The sequence below is a fragment of the Gossypium hirsutum genome, chromosome A11, assembly GCF_007990345.1.
Source record: "Gossypium hirsutum isolate 1008001.06 chromosome A11, Gossypium_hirsutum_v2.1, whole genome shotgun sequence".
In the NCBI taxonomy this organism is placed as follows: Eukaryota; Viridiplantae; Streptophyta; class Magnoliopsida; order Malvales; family Malvaceae; genus Gossypium; species Gossypium hirsutum.
The window spans coordinates 16,139,232-16,161,044 of record NC_053434.1 but is presented as its reverse complement, the minus strand read 5'-3'; the positions used below and the strand labels follow the sequence as shown (position 1 = coordinate 16,161,044).

Here is a 21,813-nt window from a genome sequence, read left to right as displayed (position 1 = left end):
ATATTAAACATTTCAAACGTACTTGAATCAGATATACATCTCATATATTCATTCGTTTCTCGAAATGCCCATTGAACCGTTCGGAATCATAAGGATACGCGGATAACTCGGAAAGCTCGTACAATGCCAACGTCCCAGACGTGGTCTTACATGATAACATATATCGGATCCTATGCCATGACATATGTATCCTAACTATTCCTAAGGTTCGTACGGGGCTTTTCTGATGTCAGAACTTTGTCGGAACTTTCTCGGATATATCATATTCAGCTCTCATGTTATCATTCATCACAATACAATGACATATATACATGAATAAATCAATTCAAACATATTTATTTGTATATCGACTTACCTCGTACGGATTTGTATAGATGGAATCGACTACTCGGCGACTTTCGACTTTCCCCGATCTAATTTCATTTTCTTTGGTTCTTGATCTATATCAATTCAAATTTAACTTTTTCACTTTCACATTCATTCAAACCAACCCACAAACACATATTTAGGGTATTTTACAAATTAACCCTCACATTTTCACATTTTAACAATTTAGTCCCTATTTCACAAAATTACAAAATACACATAATTTTCTTTTACACGTGCTTAGACGAATTCTCATAGTACTCATACAAGTCCACACATTTCATTTATTTCAAATTTTAGTCCTTCAATTTATAAATTTCACAATTTAGCCCATTTTACTCAAATTCATCAAAAATTCAAAGACAAAAAATATAAACCCAATACATATCTTTTATTTTCCAACAATTAACATCTCAAAACTCATAATTTCATCAAAAGCTCAACTCAAAATCATCCACAAAAATAGAAATTGAGACATGGGCTTAGTAAACACAAAGCAACGATCACAAAGACGTAGCAATTATCAAAAATAGATCAAAAACACATACCTTAATCACCAAAATCAATAGCTGAACCCCAAAGCTCTTGTTCTTCCTTTTTCTTTTGATTTTCGGCAAAGCAATGTGAAAAATGAATGAATTTTTGCTTTTTTTTTATTTAATTAATCTTTATTACACAAATTACTCATTTAGCCTTGCTAAATTCATTTAAAATCCACTATCACATATCCAAATATGTCCATTCATTTAAAACATGGTATAATTGCATCATAAGGACTCCACATACATAAAAACATGGCAATTTGATACTTTAACAATTAGAACACATCTTTTACATTTTACGTGATTAAGTTATTTTTAACAAATTGAGCACACAAACAATCAAATTTTTGTACGAAATTTTCAGACATACTAATTCACATATAATAAGTACAGAAAATAATATTAAAATATTTTTCTGACATGGATTTGTGTTCCCAAAACCACTATTCCGACTAGGGTCTAAACTAGACTGTTACACTGTCGCTATGCTCTCTGCTCCCTTCCAGTCATTCTCCTCTAAGTGGTGGTATTTTTTGGCTAAGTTTTTATTTATTTATTTATTTTATCTCTTTTGTGTTCTTTTGGTTGTTTTTACCCCTAATTTTTCAAGCAAAATTTTTAGTGTATTAATTGTTTTTCAAGCCTTATGTCTAAGGACAAGAAGCTTGTGATTCCAACCAATAATTCTTTGTTGTAAATTAGTCCTATGAAGCTTGATGGACATAATTACCTTGCTTGGTCAAGGTCTTGCTTATTGTTTATCAAGGCTCGTGGCTTGCAGGGATACATTATCGGTATAATGTCAAAATCTAAACTCACTAATTCAACATTTAGTCAGTGGGATTCAACGAACTCTCTTGATATGGCATGGCGTATCAATTCTACGCAACCCAATATTTCCAAAACTTAGTTGCTGCTTGATACTGCAGAAGAAATTTGGAATGTTGTTGCTCTCATCTACTTTCGTGTTGGGAATGATGTGTAATTTTTTTAGATTTGAGATAAAATAGGGAGAGCTAACGATTTCTCAATATTTTGCTGAATTGAGTAGGTTATGGCAGGAACTTGATTATTATCAATATTTTTTGGCGTCTTGTACCAATAACGCAAAAAATTTTAGAAGATAGTGGAAAAGAAACGTGTTTTTTTATTTCTTAGATGGGTTGAATACTAAATATGATCAGATTTGGGTTCAAGTTCTTGGCAAAAATTCGTTCCATTCTTTTCATGAGGCATACTCCTATGTACAACAGTAGGAGAGTCGTCATGTTGTTATGCTCTATAATCCAACTCTTGAGAAATGTGGTCTCATTGCTAATTAGGATAGTCCATCGGGTGCTAAGTCTAATAATGATCACTTGTCGTGTTACTACTGTGGCAAGCTTCGGCACACTAAAGATTCATGCTGGAAGTTGCATGGTAACCCCACTCGAGGTCGTGGTGGAAAACGAGGGGGTAATTCTCGGCATCAGGCACATTTGTTAGACTTTGTGATAATAGAAGACAAATCCACTTCCGTTGAGAGTTTTACCTTGAACGAAATTCAACATCTTCGATGCCTCTTGTATCAATTAGACTCTACCTCGATTGGCAAGTCTAATCGTGCGAAATCAAGTACTGTTTTAAATTCTTCATCTATTTCTGAATCTTGGATTATTGATTCTGATACAAATAGACATATGACAGGGTTAAATAAAAGCTTATTTAACTATTCTAATTATCCATAAAAATAGTGTGTGAATAGCCAATGGCTCTCTTACCTCCGTTTCTAGAATAGGTTCTATTGTTTGTACTCTCAATCTCACTTTATCCTCTATCCTCTATGTTCTTAAATTCCCGATTAACCTCTTATCTGTTAGTACTGTCACTAAAGCCTTAAATTGTAAACTTGAATTCTTTCCTAATCACTGTGTCTTTTGGGACCTTCAGACAGGGAAGACAATTGGCAGTGGTAGATTTTGTGATGGCTTATACCTTCTATATCAATCACCCAGTATGTCTCAAACCTTATTTGGAGACAATAAAGATGCCAACCAGGAGATAATTTAGTGGCATAGATGGTTAGGACATCCATCATTTATTGTTCTTACCAAGATGTTTCCTACTTTGTTTTCAAGAACTCAGTTAGACTCTTTAGTTTGTAATTCTTGTGAGTTTGTTAAGTATACAAGAAACAATTATCTTTTACGTAATAATAGAAGTACTGTTCCTTTTGAGATTATTCATTCGGATGCTTGGGGCCCTACTCACCTTACTTTTTTATCTGATAATTGTTGGTTTGGTACATTTATTGACTGTTACACTTGGATGACATGGGCATTTTTATTAAATACAAAAGTGATATTTTCTCGTGTTTTCATTCTTTTAATAAATTGATTACTACTCAGTTTGATGCTAAGGTTAAGATTTTGCAAACTAATAATAGAATCGAGTATAACTTTAATGATTATTTAGAATCATATGAGATTTTACATCAAACCAGTTTTCCAAAGTATAAGTGCTTAGAATAGTATTGCCAAAAGGATAAATTGGCATCTTTTGGAGGTTGCTAGATCACTTATGTTCACTATGAACCTCCCAAAGCTTTACTGGGGCGGATGTGATTTTGGTTGCTGCTTATCTCATTAATTGGATGCCTCTTCGACCTTGATTTTAAAAGTCTCATTGAAACCTTAAAGGGCAAGACGGATTACCTAGTTTCACCAAAGGTTTTTGGTTGTGTTTGTTTCGTTCATCTTCGACATGGGAACAAACTTGATCCTTGAGCAATCAAATGTGTTTTCATTGGATACTCTCCCACATAGAAGAACTACAAATGTTATCATCTGACATTTAGAAAGTATTATGTAAGTATGGATGTAACATTTCGTAAGGATGAATCCTAGTTTTCTTCATCACAACCATCTCTTCAGGGGGAGGTTATTGAAAATGAAGAGATGACACCCTGTTCTGTTACCTTTCTGAAGGAAAGTTTTGTTCTACCAGAGACTTTGGCTCAAGAGAAACTAGTGGACGGTTGTTGGATAGGCCAGATTTAAAGACACACATACTAGGAAAGGCAAGAAAGAAGACGCCATCATACAATCTACTTTATGCCCTGGATCTTCACTGTCATGTAAATCTTTTTTACCTGAGGTTGCTATTGATTTAAAATTACCAATAGCCCAACGAAAAGGTGTTAGAACTTGCACTTTACATCATATATTTGACTTTGTCTCTTATGATTCCTTATCCCTATCCTATACAAGTTTTGCTTTGTCATTGTTCTCTATGTCTATTCCACAGGATTGGAGAAAAGCTATCATTGATCCAAGATAGAAAAAGGCTATTGTAATGACCCAAAATTCACGGGCACCAGAAAAGTGAGTTATAGGGCCTTCGTCCTAGTGAAATAAGTTCGAAAATAATTATTAGAAATATTTATGAGTTTAGTGGTGTGTCTAATTAGGTTTTAATTAGGTGAAATTAGCTTAATTTAGAGTAATTAGTAAAAAGGACTAAATTGAATAAGGGATAAAAGTTTAATTATAAAGTAATAGAAAGTAGAAAGGCTAAAATAGGAATTGAGCCATTTGCAAAAGATGAGGCGGCATATGTGTTAAAAAAAATCTAAGATATTATTATTATTAATTATTAGTATGGTTTTATATTAAATTATTATTATTATTATTATGGTTTCATATTAAGTTATAATTATTTAATTGGTATTATTATTAAGTAAATTAAATAGTAGACAATTGTATGGTAACAAAAATATACATGTGTAGTAATATGTATGTGTACAAATGTAATATATTTAATTGATATTAAAATAGATATTTATTATTATTATATTAAGTTAAAGATATTTATTAATTAAATAATTAATTTATGAAATTTTTGTTAGACAAACAAATTAAATAATGACAATTGTAATAAAAATATTGGTACATTTGTAATAAATAGATATCTACACTTGTAATAAAAATAACTAATTTACTTAATATTAAAGTAAAAGATGTTTGTTAATTAAATTATTAAATTATTAAATTTTTGTGTGAAAAATAAAATAAATGGTGACAAATGTATGGTATTGATGGTGTACACTTGTGTATATGATTAAATACTTAATAGATTTTTATATTATAATATATGTTAATTAAATAAACAAAGTAAATAAAAGAATAAAAGAATGAAATAAAAAGAAACAAAGAAAAGAAAGAAACAGAGACATTCGAAACAGAGCAGGAAGAAAAGGGGAAAGAAAAGAAAAAGGAAAAACTAAGAGTTTAAGGTTTAAAGCTTTGATTGATAAGTCATTTAAGTTCTTTCTATTTAATTTTGATGTTTTAGAAGCTTTAAAACAAGATTTTGATGAAATTAAGTTGATAGTTCAAGAGTTCACATGTTTCCAAATAGGGTTCATGTTGGACAAATTATGGAATTAGGGATTTAATTGAATGAATTCTAAGTTAGAATCGATTAAGGGATTAAATTAAAAACTAGGCTATAAGTTTTATGTTGTAGGGACTAAATTAAAGAAATTTCAAAATTAGGAAAATATGCTGGAAATTTTATAGTTAAATATGAGTTTAGACAAAATTTGAATAGAAAAAAAGAGTGAATTGGATTAAGAAAGTAAGTAAGTTTAGTTAGGATTAAATTGGGAATAAGGTAGGAATTGTTTAGAAGTTTAATTATTTATTTTAATTAATGCTATAAATAATAATGTAAATTATTATTATTTTCGTAGCCAACAAAGAACCTGAAGCATTGGCACGAAAAGGAAAGGAGAAAGTTATCGAGGAGTAATCGCAAAATTCGGGTTTGTATTACTATAATTCAAATTATTTATTTATTCATTAAATGTTTAATTTAATTTATATATATGGTAAGTAAATTATAAGGTAAGTATATTTGTTGAATTGTATAATAAAATTAATTGAATGATGAATATGTATTGAAATTGAATTGCTTGTGGATTGAAATGGAAAAGTGTATTGAATTGAGTTGAAATTGAAATTGAAAAGTGATATGAAATACCCTATTAACTAGTTGGGTTGAGTCGGATATAATTGGCATGCCATAGGATCTAGAAGTGTACGGGACTTGCCGACTTTACTGATCAGGCACTTTATGTGTCGTATTTCAGGCACCTCGTGTGTGTCGTATCAGTCACTTCGTGTGTCGTTTTAGGCACTTTATGTGTCGTATTCTGATCAGGTACTATGTACCGTTTTAGGCACAATGTGCCGTACCGGTGTGTTTGGGTTGGAATCCGTGTATTCGTCAAAGTTTGGGTCTGTTAATAGGGTGAACATCTAAATTGAGAAATTTAAAATAAATTAACTGATTATATTATTGAAATATTGAAAGAAATGAGAAAGTTGAATTATGAATTGAAAGGAAGATTGAAAATGAAAGGCATGAATTTAATATTCATGTAGTGATTGAAATTTTTACATGTGATATGTGATGGAAATTGAAGAATAGTTAAAAATTGTAATGTTATTATTAATTAATGAAGTTTAAGAATGAATTGATATTTGAGAAATTGGATAGTTATATGTTCGGTAATTATAATTCTTTATTACTATTATAATTTGAATTATGGTAATACCACTGAGTATATCCATACTCAGCGAACGGTTGTTTCCGTGCATAGGTTAGTAAAAGTCAAGTGTCCTAGCTCAGCATCCAGAGCATTCCCGACTCCAACACAACTTGGTGATGTATTTTTTTTTGGGTAAAGGTGGCATGTACATAGGTGTTGTGTAATCACTTGAATATGTATATTATTTTGATTGTGAAGGATGAATTATAAGGTTTAGATTGTTAAATGAAATGGTAGAAAGGTATATGATATTTTGACACATAAACATTAAGTTATTAAATGAATAAAGTTTTCAATCAATTTTGAATGATGCTATGATAGTTATTTAAGTTAAAATTATGTTAATGATATAAATATTAGTTAGGTGAATTTGAAACATTGGTATTGGTTGTTTTTGGTTTGAAATTGCAGGGGGTTTTAGGTAAGAATAAGCAGAAATACTGTCGAAATTTTTATAAAAAAATATTTACGAAAATTTTTCAGAATATTCGAACAAATTCCATTCTACTTTTAATACATGTTTTCGGCTTCGAGAGTCCAATATAGGGACTTATTTATTAAATTATACTATGAAAGTTATATTAATTGTAAATTATTCGTAAATTGTCTGATATGTCCAGTAATGCCTCGTAACCTCATTCTGGCGACGATTTAGGGTTAGGGGGTATTACAGTTGTTGGTATCAGAGCTATCAGGTTTAGCCGATTCTCGGCCTAAATTGAGCTCGAAAATTAAGTCTAGAAGTACATGCCACTTTTGAGTCGAAACTGAGTCGGGATTTTTGGATGCTAATCTATTTGTTTGTTTCTGTTTTATAGATTAAAGATGTCAGATGAAAGAATAGAAGATACCGATCAGGAAATGTATACTGGTGATGAAGAGTCGTATGGATTAGATGAAACCGAGTCGGTAACACCTAGCATAAACCCTGTAAGAAATCAACCACATAAAGTTGAAAGAAGAAATGATAGAGATGATTCTGATATATTGAGAAAAATTGCTGATGCACTACAAAAAGTAGCGGAAATTGTTCCTGCTACGACTTCAGTTCCAATTCAAAGATGGGCCCCGATAAAGGAATTGAGAAAGTATGGTACCACTGAATTTGTAGGTCTGAAAGGAGTCGATCCATCTGCAGCTGAAAATTGGATGGAGTCGACTAAAAGAATTTTACAACAATTAGATTGTACCCCCAAGAGTGTTTGATTTGTGCTGTATCGTTCTACAAGGAGAAGCTTACTTATGGTGGGAATCAATAGTTCGACATTTACCAGAGAATCAGATAACTTGGGATCTATTTCAGAAAGAGTTTCAAAAGAAATATATCGGAGAAATGTATATCGAAGATAAGAAACATGAGTTTTTGACGTTACAACAGGGCGACATGACAGTAATAGATTATGAGAGAGAATTTTCGAGATTCAGCAGATATGCCTCAGAGTTTATTCCAACTGAAGCTGACAGTTGTAAGAGATTTTTATGGGGTTTGCGAGATGAGATCAAATTACAGTTGGTATCTCAACGTATTACTGAAATGGTAGACTTGATTGAGCGAGCTAAAATGGTAGAAAAAGTGTTAGGCTTCAATAAAAAGACTGAAAGTGTTCGACCAGTTGGGAAGCGTACGGGAACTACCAGTTCGAATCCTCAGTCGAAAAGGCTAAAAGAATCTCAGGGTGGTTAGAGATTCAGTTTTAGATCGGACAGTGGTGGAAGAAGCTGGGGAAAATAGATGACGGTATTTACTGGCAGTATACGAGGTCCACCTCGAGATGTGGACATTCCAGAATATGGATATTGTGGAAAGAGACATTTGGGTGAATGCTGGAAAGTGACCGGAGGTTGTTTCCGTTGTGGGTCGACAGAGCATTTTGTTAAAGACTGACCGAAGAATAAAAATGATACTCTTGTCACATCACAAAGATCAGTATCTACTACTCGAGGCATAGGTCTAGGTAGAGGTAGTTCGGTTGCCAGAGGAGGAGCTGGTAGAAGGAGCAGTGATATTGTTACCCAACAGTCTGAAGCCAGAGTACCAGCCAGAGCATATGTGGTTAGAACTCGTGAAAAAGACGATGCTCATGATGTGGTAACAGGTATATTTCTATTATATTCTGAGCCTGTTCATGCTTTAATTGATCTTGGATCTTCACATTCTTATATTAATTCAAAATTAGTTGAGTCGAGAAAATTAAAATCCGAAATGTCTAGAGTGTCTATTGAGGTGTCGAGTCTGTTGGGGCAAACAGTGTTAGTGAATCAGGTCTGTCCAAGATGCCCGTTGATTATATAGAATAAAACTTTTCTAGTTGACTTGTTGATTATGCCATTTGGGGATTTTGATATAATACTGGGGATTGATTGGTTATCTGAACATGGTGTGATTTTAGACTGCTATAAAAAGAGATTCAGCATTCAGACAGTGAATGAAGGTCGGGTTGAAGTAAATGGTATTCAAACTAGTGGGTCAGCACGAATTGTTTCAGCAATAAAGGCTAGTAAATTACTTCAGCAGGGTTGTTCAGCATATTTGGCATATGCTATTAATTCAGATTCAGTTGGAAGCCAATGCGGTAAAATTCAGACAGATTGTTAGTTTCCTGATGTATTTCCTGAAGAACTACCGGGTTTACAGCCAGATAGGGAAGTCGAGTTCGCTATTGAGGTTTATCCGGGCACATCACCAATCTCTATACCTCTGTATCGAATGTCACCTACAGAGTTGAAAGAGCTAAAGATACAGTTGCAAGACTTATTAGACCGTTGTTTTATTCGACCGAGTATATCACTGTGGGGAGCTCTGGTATTATTTGTTAAAAAGAAAGATGGCTCGATGAGACTTTGTATTGATTATCGGCAACTAAATAAGGTGACAATCAAGAATAAATATCCACTGCCTCACATTGATGATTTGTTTGATCAGTTGAGAGGAGCTTCTATATTTTCGAAGATTGACTTAAGGTCAGGCTACTACCAGTTGAAAGTAAAAGAAAGTGACGTTCCAAAAACAGCTTTTCGTACAAGATATGGTCACTATGAGTTCCTAGTAATGCCATTCGGGTTGACAAATGCTCCAGCTGCTTTTATGAATCTCATGAATCGTATCTTTCAACCGTATTTAGACCAGTTTGTAGTAGTTTTTATTGATGATATACTGGTTTATTCGAAATCAGAGTCAGAGCATGATCAGCATCTCAGGATTGTACTACAGATATTACGAGAAAAACAGTTGTATGGAAAGCTCAGCAAATGTGATTTTGGTTGTCAGAGGTTATATTTTTGGGACATATAGTATCTGCAGATAGAATCCGAGTTGATCCAAAGAACATTAAAGCGATTGTACAGTGGAAACCACCAAGAAACGTATCAGAGGTACGTAGTTTTCTTGGTTTAGCTGGGTATTATAGAAGATTTGTAGATGGATTTTCGAAGATAGCTTTGCTGATGACCAAGCTGCTACAAAAGAATGTACCGTTTGTATGGGATGATCAGTGCCAAGAAAGTTTTGAAAAGTTAAAGCAAATGTTAACAGAGGCACCGGTATTAACATTACCAGAGTCGGGGAAAGATTTTGTAGTGTATAGTGATGCTTCTTTGAATGGTTTGGGTTGTGTACTGATGCAGGATGAAAAAGTAATAGCCTATGCATCTCGTCAATTGAAGCCACACAAACGTAATTACCCGACTCATGATTTGGAACTAGCAGTTGTGATTTTTGCCCTGAAGATTTGGAGACATTATTTGTACGGTGAGAAATGCTACATCTATACCGATCATAAAAGTTTGAAATATCTCCTTTCCCAAAAAGAATTAAACTTGAGACAAAGAAAATGGATAGAGCTCCTAAAAGATTATGACTGTGTTATAGATTACCATCCGGGAAAAGCTAATGTTGTAGCTGATGCACTAAGTAGAAAAGCTGCAATTGAATTAAGAGCAATGTCTGCACAACTCAGTCTCAGTGATGATGGAAGTCTTTTTGCCGAGTTGAGAGTGAAGCCGATAATGTTTGAGTAGATCAGATCAGCACAGTTGAAAGACGATAAGTTGTTGAAAAAGAGAGAAATGGTACAGAATGGCACATAAAAAAACTTTAGTGTTAATGATCATGATTGTTTGAGATTCCAAAATCGGATTTGTATTCCAGCTACTTCCGAGCTAAAAGAGTTAATTCTTCGAAAAGCTCACGATAGTCTATTTGCCTTACACCCCGGAGGTACGAAGATGTATCGTGATTTACGAGAATTATATTGGTGGCCTGGAATGAAAAGGGACATAGTTGAGTATGTTAGTAAATGTTTGACATGTCAGCGGGTAAAAACGGAACATCAGGTTCCTACTGGACTACTTAAACCTATTAGTATTCCTGAGTGGAAATGGGATCGTATCACGATGGATTTTGTTACAGGATTACCACTGTCGACTAGTAAAAAGAATGCTATTTGGGTAATTGTTGATCGGCTTACAAAATCAGCTTACTTTATAGCTGTCAGAACATATTGGTCATTGCAGAAGCTTGCAGAAGTGTATATCCGAGAAATTGTTAGATTACATGGTATTCCAGTGTCAATAATTTCGGATAGAGATCCTCGGTTCACATCGATATTTTAGAGACAGCTACATAAATCATTGGGTACTAGACTTAACTTCAGTACGGCCTTTCATCCGCAAACAGATGGACAGTTCGAACGAGTAATGCAGATATTAAAAGATATGCTTCGGGCTTGTATCATTGATTTTGAATCAGGTTGGGAACATCATTTGCCATTAGCTAAATTTGTTTATAATAATAGTTTCTAATCTAGTATTCAGATGGCTCCGTATGAAGCATTATATGGTCAAAGGTGTTACAGCTATGATTGAAAAAATGAAGGCTTTAGCAAAAAATGAGATGTGAGAACTGGTTAATCCTCCTGAGAGGCAAAAAATGGTTGGCTGCAAATGGGTGTTTACAATCAAGTATAAGACTGATGGTTCAATTGAAAGACTCAACGCCAGATTAGTAGCGCAAGAATTCACTTAGACATATGGAGTGGATTATCAAGAAACATTTGCTCCAATTGCTAAATTGAACACGATTAGAGTCTTATCATGGGCAACAAATCTCGATTGGGAGTTACAGCAGTTTGATGTAAAGAATGCCTTCTTACATGGAGACTTGAAAGAAGAAGTGTATATGAAAGTTCCTTCAGGATTTGAGGATAAAGACACTCAAGGGAAGGTATGTAGACTGAAAAAAGGGCTTATATGGATTAAAGCAATCTTCTAAAGCCTGGTTTGATAGATTTAGTAAGGCCATGGTGTCGTTTGGCTATCGACAAAGTAATGTTAATCATCCCCTCGTTAGAAAACATCACAAGGGTAAGATTACTCTCCTTATAGTTTATGTTGATGACATAATTATGACATGAGATTACCGGGAAGAAATAGCCTGACCTAAGAAACAATTGGCTCAAAAATTCAAAATTAAAGGCTTGGGAAAGTTACAATATTTCCTTGAAATAGAAGTGGCTATATTGAAAGAAGGAATCTCTATTTCCCAAAGAAAGTATGTCTTAGATCTTCTGACAGAGACTGACATGTTAGGCTGCAACCAGCAGAATCACCTATTGAGAGTAATCACAAGTTACAAGTAGGGATTGGTGAAATGGTGGATAAAGGGAGATATCAAAGACTTGTCAGACGATTGATTTATCTCACTCATACTCGACCTGATATAGCCTATGCAATTAGTTTCGTAAGCCAGTTTATGCATGATCCTCACGAAGCCCATATGCAAGCAGTATTGCGAATTTTGTGCATTTGAAGTCTGCACCAAACAAACGTATTCTCTTTTTCAAAAATAGTCATCTCAAGATAAAAATATTTACAGATGCAGATTGGGCCGGCTCTTTTGATTACATAAGGTCTACAACAGGTTATTGTACTATTGTGAGAGGAAACTTAATCACTTGGAAGAATAAAAAAACAAAGTATTATGGCTCGATTAAGTGCAAAGGCTGAATATAGGACCATGGCTCAAGGTGTTTGTGAGCTTTTATAGCTGCAAAAGGTATTAGAAGAGCTAAAATTATTGAACAAAAATAGATCAACCTTGTACTGTACAACAAAACGACCATCAACATAGCTCAAAATCCAGTGCAACATGATAGAACCAAGCACATCGAAATAGATCGTCATTTATCAAGGAAAAAGTAGCCAATGGTGCCTTAAGTCTATCTTATCTAGCATTCAAAAAACAATTGGCTAATGTTTTTACTAAAGGGCTCAACCGTAAGACTTATTATAATGTTCTTTGCAAGTTGGGCATGCAACATTTATGCACCAACTTGAAGGGGAGGGTTGAGAATCTTTGATTATTTGACAGCATTGAATATCATATCTTTAGATATTACCACAGAATTTTAGAGATACTAATTAGAGATTTTCTTTACTTAAAATCAATTCAATGCTTCATGTATATATAGTTATATATACTTAGAATTTTTCCTGGATACATTAGAATATTTATTTCTAATTTCATCAAACACCTCTACAAGAAATGACATTAAAATCTTCAACTCTCTAAAGCATATAACATATTTAATTTGTAATTTAACAACCGAACAAAATCAATATGGAAAAAAAAAAAACGAAAAATTTGTTATACCAATTTCAACTTCCGCGAACATGAGTGATATCTAATGTCAGTGTCAACCTATCTAGGGAACTACCCATATGTCCTTCGAAATCTTACCCAACAACATTACAACCTCCTACCACCAATCAAATCAAGTTGCCCATAGTTTTACTTAACAACCTACAGAATAAGGTATGGCACACTAGAGAACATGTACATGACATATTGCCACCATCATAACCACCTCTTCACAGCTCTCAGCATCTCAATTCTCCTCAACAAAATTCATTTCAACCGAAAATAGAAGAATTGAGTTATCTACTTATTTGATACAAATGGCCACAGCATTGATAAATTGAAATCATACTAAAATGGAGAGAAATTCCTTTGTCTCCAATAACATAGCAACCATTCTTTATCCTCAATGTAACAACAATGTCAGTCATAAAAATCCCATCTGATCAACGAAATGTGCCATCTACTCCAAAAAAAAAAAAAAAAAGCCGCAATGACATGCTAAGAATTATCTATATTATAACTAAAATGTTTGATTGTTTAATTGAGTTAATATAACGAGTTAATCCCATACCAACCTAATTGAAAAAATATATAATATCAATTTATATAAAAAGGTAAAGATATTACTAAAGTTATATGTATATATATATATTAAATAGAATAGAAAATCACTTTCCTAAGCAGTTGAACTAAGCACTAAAAAACTTAGGATAATGTCAGCTACGGGTCATCATCATAAGGTACGTTTAAGGCTACCGACGATGGAAGAATCAAAATAGGCTTTCCGTTATGTTGAAATTCAGCGAGCATGGTATCATGGGAGGGCTGATACTCACAGATATTCCCCCTCAAGTCCACTTGCTCCACATGACCTACACAACACCACACACAACTCTTTCATTCAGGTAATGTGAAAAAGGATTTTGGATACCATTAGGGAACATATATATTTAAATCTTTTCGGATTTCAAGCCCCAATAGATGCTAGTTTCTGCACTGCCTAAAATTTGAAATCTAACATGCATAGTTGCAACTCGGTGAATGTGATTGAAATTGAAGAAGAAATGATATTTCCAATTTTGCTGTCAATATCTGATAATGCTGACAGCAGAAGGGAAACTGATGAACCTAAAGCAAAGGAGCTAAACAGTGCATTGAAATTTTAAAAAAATTGTATAACCACCTTTTGCAGTTTTCAGTGCAGAGCATATTAACGGCAAGGATTCTGCAGGCATGAGATTATATGCTGCATTGACTGCAACAAGTTTAGGAGCATGGAGAATGAGCTTTGACAAAAACTTTGCAGTTTCAATCCCACCACGATTTTTGCTACATAAAAAAGACATACACATGCTAACTGCTTTATCATTCAGGAAGTATTTGAAAACGGGAAAACAAACTGAAGCATAGATCCAAACCTTATGTTAAGTTTAACAAGCTTCAAGTTCTCCATTCTTATATCTCTTAGTTTCCGAAATCCTGATGGACCCAGTCCTATACCTTCGACATTAAGTACTTGGATAGATGTACCCCAAAACTTTCCCAAAGCTTCTGCTACTTGGCTGGATTCCATCAGTTATAAGCTCAATCCTTTTCAAGTAAGAAAATAGATGATAAAGGGTAAGTTCTATGCCAGCACAGTCCAGACAAACCTGCCAAGGCCATTATCAGCAAGAGAGAGATAATTCAATGGTCTCGCTAAGGTTGATAGGACATCCAGAAGTAGAATCACTCCATCACTGGAAAGCTCACAACTCCCCAGATTCAAATCCGTCAAGGGAGAGCAACTTTTAGATGCTTCAGCAAAATAAGGGATTAAACTTCTGCAGAATTTAAATGCAGGCAGTCAGATATTACATCCAACGTTTATTAATAAATACAGCAAGATATTTACTTTGCAGACCTGATGCCATCATCTTCAATTGGATTGTCACTAAGATCCAAAATCTCCAAGCTTGGCATTTGAACCAGGACATATCTTAGATTACCAGCATCATCTTTCTGTAGATTATTACCCCTGAAAAGAAATTTCTATTTTATGGTGCAAGAAATGAAATTTCAAACTTATAGAGGGTTCCTACATCCCTGCAAGGTATAAAATGACATTGTCTGCCAGTGACAACCTCAAAAGTCAAAACCCTTGCCGGTCAATTTAGTACCAGTAGTCTTGACTTAACGAACAATAACTTACAAGAAGAATAACATGTATGACTGATTACATACCCTAGCTTGAGGATGCGTAATGACTGCAAAGATTTGGTCACTCCAGAAGATGACAGAAAGGCATTTGATTTCCAGTTGAAAATAGAAAGCCATCCAGATATCTGTGAGATTAAGGATTAAATATTATAGCTGGCTAACAGTAGGTATTTTGATTTATGTTGAAAGAAAATTGTAAATGAAGTGCATCGCTCAACATTGTTTTCTGAAAGGTCAAAGCTTGTTAGACTGCACGAAGAATCCAGTAGTGTACTAAAAACACTTTTGGCAAAATTCCGATCCAGGTTGTTGTCACATAGCTTTAATGACCGCAAGGACCTAAGAACAAAACAAATGATACATGTGCATATGTGTGCAACAAGATTAATCATTGTAAAAAGAATGCTGCCACTTTACAGATGGTACTTCTAAATAAACTAAGAAAGTTTACATTAGATGGACTCATTACCCTAAATCAATGCAAAAACTTGCCATATTCCAACAAACACATGTTAAATGTCTTACGGCAGAAACCTGGACTCAAGTCCTTAACAAAAAAAAATCATATTAAAGGATTCTAACTTTACATTGGAGATCATAAAATTTGGCATTTTCATTACAGGAAAGATATGTCACATATTAGCCATATAAAAGTAAATTTTTTTCCTTCAATGACAGATTCCCCCATGTTACACCAGCATGCAGTGGTGCTCAAAGATTGTCAAATTCTATTTCTTGAACTATTAGTCTTAATTTAAGTACCGTGATTGACAGTGCATGCAACCTTATTGGAATGGCACTTTCAGGAGTAACTCCTCTTAATATAGCCCTCCAATGTTAGTCATGCAAATTGATAAACGTGTCATTGTCAAACACCTCTTGCAATCAACTAAATAAATGTACCCAAATTTCACCAACAGTGAAGCTTAAGATGAAAGTAGATATACCTTCCTGATGATAGAAATGATGCAAGGCTATGAGCCAGGGAAACTGGATCAATCTCATCAAAGCTTGAAGAGCTAATGGAGAAGTGATGTATTTGGTGAGTTTCTGCACCACTTGAGCACAAGGAACCACAAATTGTGTCCATATAGGTGGAAGAGATCTTGCAGTGTACAAATTCAAGTGATGTTAACGTTCTAGAATTCTGATTGAGAAGTTTGCATAATCCAGCAACCTGCAAAAGCAGGAAGTAATAGCAATTAAATAAGCCAAAGAAAGAAGATATTTGATACATAGGTATACTGATCTCTATGAAATTCTTAAATTCAGAATGAAGAATTTTGAATATTCAACTCATGCAATAACATGTTCACGATTATAAAAATGCATTAACTATTTTAAACTATTGGATAAAGAAAAAATTTTAAGAGGAAAAGATAAGTGGCCCAGAGAACTTCATGTCAATGAAGAATTACCCTGGTACAATTAAATCAGACTGCATGAGACATAGAACCACAAGTGTTGGCGGTTATTACATGTTCTTCAATGTCACTCTATTCCAGCAAAAATGGTATCAACTTCAATGGAATTCATACCAATTACCATTAAGTTTTGATGTTACGATTCATATCCAATTTCATCCTTAGACATATAAAGATTACAGTACAATCAACTCAATTCTTTTTTATCTTTTATTTTTCTGGAAAATTACATTTCTTCTTGGTTAACCTAAATCAAATGCCCTAAAAAAATAAAAATAAAAAATCAATCCCATGGAAATCAAATGTTAATATTCCAATCCCTTATTATGTGCACTCACAAAAGAATAAACATCTTGAATTGATTGAAAGACCCAAAACAGATAGGCCCCTTTGCTTATTAGTATAAGATTCGGAAGCAAGCTGATTAGAAATTTAGAATAACTATCATATGCTTTTGTAAAGCTTGTGTTACAGCTCAATCATTACACAAATCAACAACTTGAATTGATTGAAAGGCCCAAAACAGATGGCCTTTGCTTATTAGTATAAGATTTGGGAGCATGCTGATTAGAATAACTATCATATGCCTTCGTAAAGCTTGTGTTACAGCTCAATCATTAAAACAAAAAGACACCGAATGGATTGCTGATGTAGACAGATGGCAGAGTTATCAAGAAAATAAAAGACTAAATTCCAAGATGATTTGCAATTATGTTGTTTATTATAATATTGGACTGACGTACACCACCGCCTAGCTATATAGATACTATTAGCAGTTACCCTTATATATTTCAGAAGGATAAAAGGTAACTTCTTTCAATTTATGAGGAACAAGTTTATGAGAACTTCAGCGGCTTTAATACATTCACTCAAACAGCCTGACAAATCCTGCATCCAAGTTATTGTTAATTCATTTTACGTGGATAATGTTCCCATGTCCATCGTACAAGAAAATGAAATGGACTATTGTGTTGGTCAATAACTTAATTACCGACATTTTACTGACACTCATGAACAAAAAGAATTAGGCTTACATGTTCTGAGGATCTGATCCACTGTACCACCAAGCTTTGCAAGTTGGACTTCTTCAAAAGTTGCTGCAACAATTGGCCATCAGATAGCAAACATTACCATGCTAGGATGAGTATACTGAAAGAAAAATGGCTACTAGAGGAAGCGAAACAGAGAGAAAAACTTCTAATATATGAAACCATACGCATTCTAACTCTCTTTCTCTTTCAGACACAAACATCAATACATACAAACACTTATTACAGACAAATCTGGTTAATATCACCTAATGCAATTATTTATTGTAAAAGCATTGTCTAACACAAAGAGTTCCGATGTTACCAGCTTACTGAATGTTTATCAAACAGGGGGAGAGAGAGAATTTACAAACTTACACAAGATTCTAAAACACAGAGCACATTTTGAAGTCTCAACCGTCTGCAAATATAAAATTACACATATAAGAAGCCAAACATTTGCACAAGTCATAATATTGGAAATGGAAAAGCAATTGCACTAAAATGAGGATACATTTTCTTTTGGGTGGGGCAGGGGGCAGTGGATAAAACAGGTAATCTGACAAACTAGATAAAGACCAATAAAACAGTTTGTATGAATGATACATAGGAAAACAAAGAGGAAATAAAATGTAGTGTCAAACATATATATTAATTAAATCAGGACATGCTAAGGGAAAAAGATTGTCCAGCTCATATAAATAATTTAATTGCATTCCGTTGCCAATTAAGGAACATGAGCATGTACTCTACCCATGTATGGATGTGGCATTAGAGGTTACCTAGCATAACACCCAAATTGCTGGCAGTGGTAAGATAATTTCAAGTAATCTGAAGCCAAGTTACTCATATCATCCACATACCCAATGTATTGCAGTATATTCTCTGCATAAAAGTACAAAAGAAAAAAGAAAAGAAAAAGAGTTAAGGGGAACAACAAACTTTTACAACATTGGTAAGATAATTCGAAGGGTAAAGGAGGAACAAAAAAAAAATAGAAAAGGCAACTCAAATCATGTTAAAATCAAGAAAGCTTTTCACTTGCTCTAAGTATGGTAATAAAGACAAGTAACAAAGATAAATTTGAAGGAGAGAGGGGGAGCTCAAGGATTAAGTTGCTTTTAGGAATATGTAATCAGTTAAGTTGGAATGCACAATCTAATTGCCAGCTTTCTAACAGATTTGCTTAGCAGTGTTATTAACCACCAGAACATCACCCCTCATGCCATGTGCAAGGGGCATATCCATGCAATCCACCATTATAAACAAAATTTTCTTGATATTTATATGATTTAATTGTTCATCACTCATCCTCCTTCACTGGGTGACTAGCAAACTAAGCAAACAGGTTAAAATCTACCATCAAAAGGAACAAGGTTATATGTATAACAACATGTATGCATAGCAAGTGGCAGATAAACATATAGAAATCCATATAAGTTCACCCAAAACTTTCAAAATCACATAATACATAGAAGCTAAGTATCAAAGTACCTAAAATCTGTATCTCACCAAGGCATCCAATAAATGATGGAAGCAAAGCTATCTCTGCTGCTTCATCTAGGCAACTGTCTTTCCATTTAATAAAAAAGGATAGATCATAACAGAATTCAAGAAGAGGCCTAAATAATGAGAATTAGTATGTTAATTGGAACAACATACTTCTGCACATGAGTTTCCCAGTAAATCTGCTGCCAATCAACTGGTTTGACACACTCCACAAGATCAGGCCAACGAAACTTAAACAATGCCTTCCATGCTGTATCGAAATTTCCATATCTGTAAGAAACTAGCACTAAACAGTCACCTCACATTCTAGTCTTACTTTCTACGTAAAGCAAAAAGGGGATCTAGAGACAACGAATCTAACATACCTTCCACGTTTTCTCCCCATTTTTAAGTCATCACTAGAAGGACCATAGTCATCATAGTTCTTGAATGGCCTGCTCAATGAAAGTTAATATCTTTCAAGAATATTCAAGTAGCCCACATATAGCAGCAACTCAGCAAAAGTTAAACAAGCTATGTCAAGAGGGAAAAAGATTATTGCTACCTTAAGAAAAATCTTTCATAGCCATGCTCATTTGTTAGAAGATTTGTGCATTAGAAAATCTAGTAAAACATTTCTCTGCCTATTTGAAAATTTCCCCTTCCTAAGTAAACAATTGTCACATTTTGCTCACCCATGACCATTTCAAGCTTCAGTAGCAGCAATCGATATCCAGAATTATTCAGCTACAACAGTTATAAATTCAAAAAACAACTTGAAAACATACATATAACTTATAAGGTGCAGAAAAATTAACTAACATTTCACTTTGCAGCTTCTGCAAGGCCAAAGGAGGTAGACATTCTACTAATGAATTGAACAATTCCAGAGGAAGTTCATAGACATGCGGCAAAAGATCATCCCCTGCAACCAACCCAACCAATGATTAAATTTGACCACTATGAACTGAAACTATCAGTTAAAAGGGGGAAATGCATCTCTCAGCAACTTGGCATTTTTAGTACAATGCGAACAGTATGCACTACAAGCATTAAAAAGGAAAGACATAAGGGAAATGTACCGTGAATGAGTTCTTTTTTAAGTGCGTCAATGCTCAGAGACACCAGAGAGGGAACATTCACCATTCTCCACTCTTATACATGAAAAAACAAACAAACAAAACCACACAAGGAAAATAAAATAAAACAAAACAAATGCCCCAAGTACGAAAGTTGAGTTGCTTTAACACCAAAAACTGAAGGATTAGATTAATTGGTTTAGACCATAGTTGAACTAAATTCAGTGTTCTATAAGGTGACTTTTGGTTTAAGTAATATTTTCGAATTCAATAGGCTGACCTTACCGCCAGTTCATCATTGACGATATTTTAAGGAAAGAAAAGAACTACTGTTGAAGCTTCAAGGACCCAACGAATGAAGTGAAAGAAAAAAGCGATATGGCTTAGCAGTTACCAGAAAGTTTGGGATCGATCGGTGAATAGTTGACGTATGAAGTGTTGGCTCTTCTGGTTCTGGTTCAGACGAAATCGAGTGAAAGAGAAATGCTTTGCTACTTTTTCATAACATCCAGAAATTGAGCTCTGTAAGAATCAACTAACCCTGATTTGTCGATAAAATGAATCGATAGGGCTTTCTTCTTGTCTGTTTTTGAGTTGATGATCATTGGGCTAAAACCCTAAACATTTCTAAGCTCTAACCTCCCAAATTCCCCAAATTCTTAATGAAAGAACCTCTTATACCCTAACTAACTGATATAGTTGAAATATAGTAAGACTGAAGTTGTATCGCTTATGTTCCAAGATTCAAACTTGCTTCAATCACTAGTTGGTGAATAACATTATCAATGTCAAGACTTAAATTTGGGCACTTTGAGTTGTACTATAGCTTTCCATCTTAATATGCAGGGATGATCGCAAGATTTACCCTTATATTTTAATTAATTTGTTATTGTGGTGTTTCTACTCTACATTTGTTTCCTTAAAACATTTTATTACTTTAATTTAATTACGTTAAATTCTAATGAAAATATGTCATGTGACGTAACGAGCAAGAAAAAAAAACTACATCGTTAAAGAAGAGGGATTTTCATAAAATTTTTCCTTTTTAAGATGGAAATTATTAAATAAAACTTTTTCAATCCTTTTTTATTTTAAATTAGAAAACTTAATTTTCATCTTGAATGAGATTTCATGTTCTTCTTTAATAACAATGGAAATGGCTCAATTTTATTTTATTTTATTTGTCTACTTCCAACATTGTTTCATTAAAAAATGGAAACAAGAACAAATCTTCAATACCAGAAATCTACTTAGTTTCTTTCATTTTCTACCTCAGTTTCCTTTCTTTTTCATTGTTTGGTTCTCTGTTTCTGCTACTCAACTCAAGACAAGAAAAAAGTGATATTCTTTTTGGTTATTTTTTACGGGAAAAAAAAAAAAACCTCCACGCTCCCTTTATGTCTCCACATGTTGCATATCTTTTGAGTATAAGATTTAGAGGTAACAAAATCATTAGA

General features: G+C 33.8%; 1 protein-coding gene across 12 annotated transcripts; it reads right to left on the bottom strand.

The window, feature by feature from the left end:
• Positions 1-13,131: 13,131 nt before the first annotated feature.
• Positions 13,132-21,193, bottom strand: LOC107924711 (uncharacterized). 12 transcript variants are annotated; one of them, XM_016855270.2, is made up of 18 exons: positions 20,897-21,191; positions 20,751-20,809; positions 20,360-20,431; positions 20,100-20,202; positions 19,664-19,732; positions 19,452-19,568; positions 19,284-19,357; positions 18,572-18,674; positions 18,168-18,210; positions 17,796-17,858; positions 16,285-16,514; positions 15,556-15,676; positions 15,362-15,462; positions 15,033-15,155; positions 14,791-14,961; positions 14,557-14,700; positions 14,322-14,467; positions 13,132-14,010 (listed from the first exon to the last, which is right to left on the bottom strand). In XM_016855270.2, the coding sequence occupies exons 1-18, from the start codon at positions 20,959-20,961 to the stop codon at positions 13,859-13,861; spliced, it is 1,956 nt and encodes a 651-aa protein (XP_016710759.2). In that variant the 5' UTR covers positions 20,962-21,191; the 3' UTR covers positions 13,132-13,858. The 12 variants fall into 12 exon arrangements, with proteins under 12 accessions (XP_016710759.2, XP_016710761.2, XP_016710760.2 ...); XM_016855272.2 differs by having other exon boundaries at positions 19,302-19,357; XM_016855271.2 differs by having other exon boundaries at positions 15,042-15,155; positions 20,897-21,189.
• Positions 21,194-21,813: the final 620 nt, after the last annotated feature.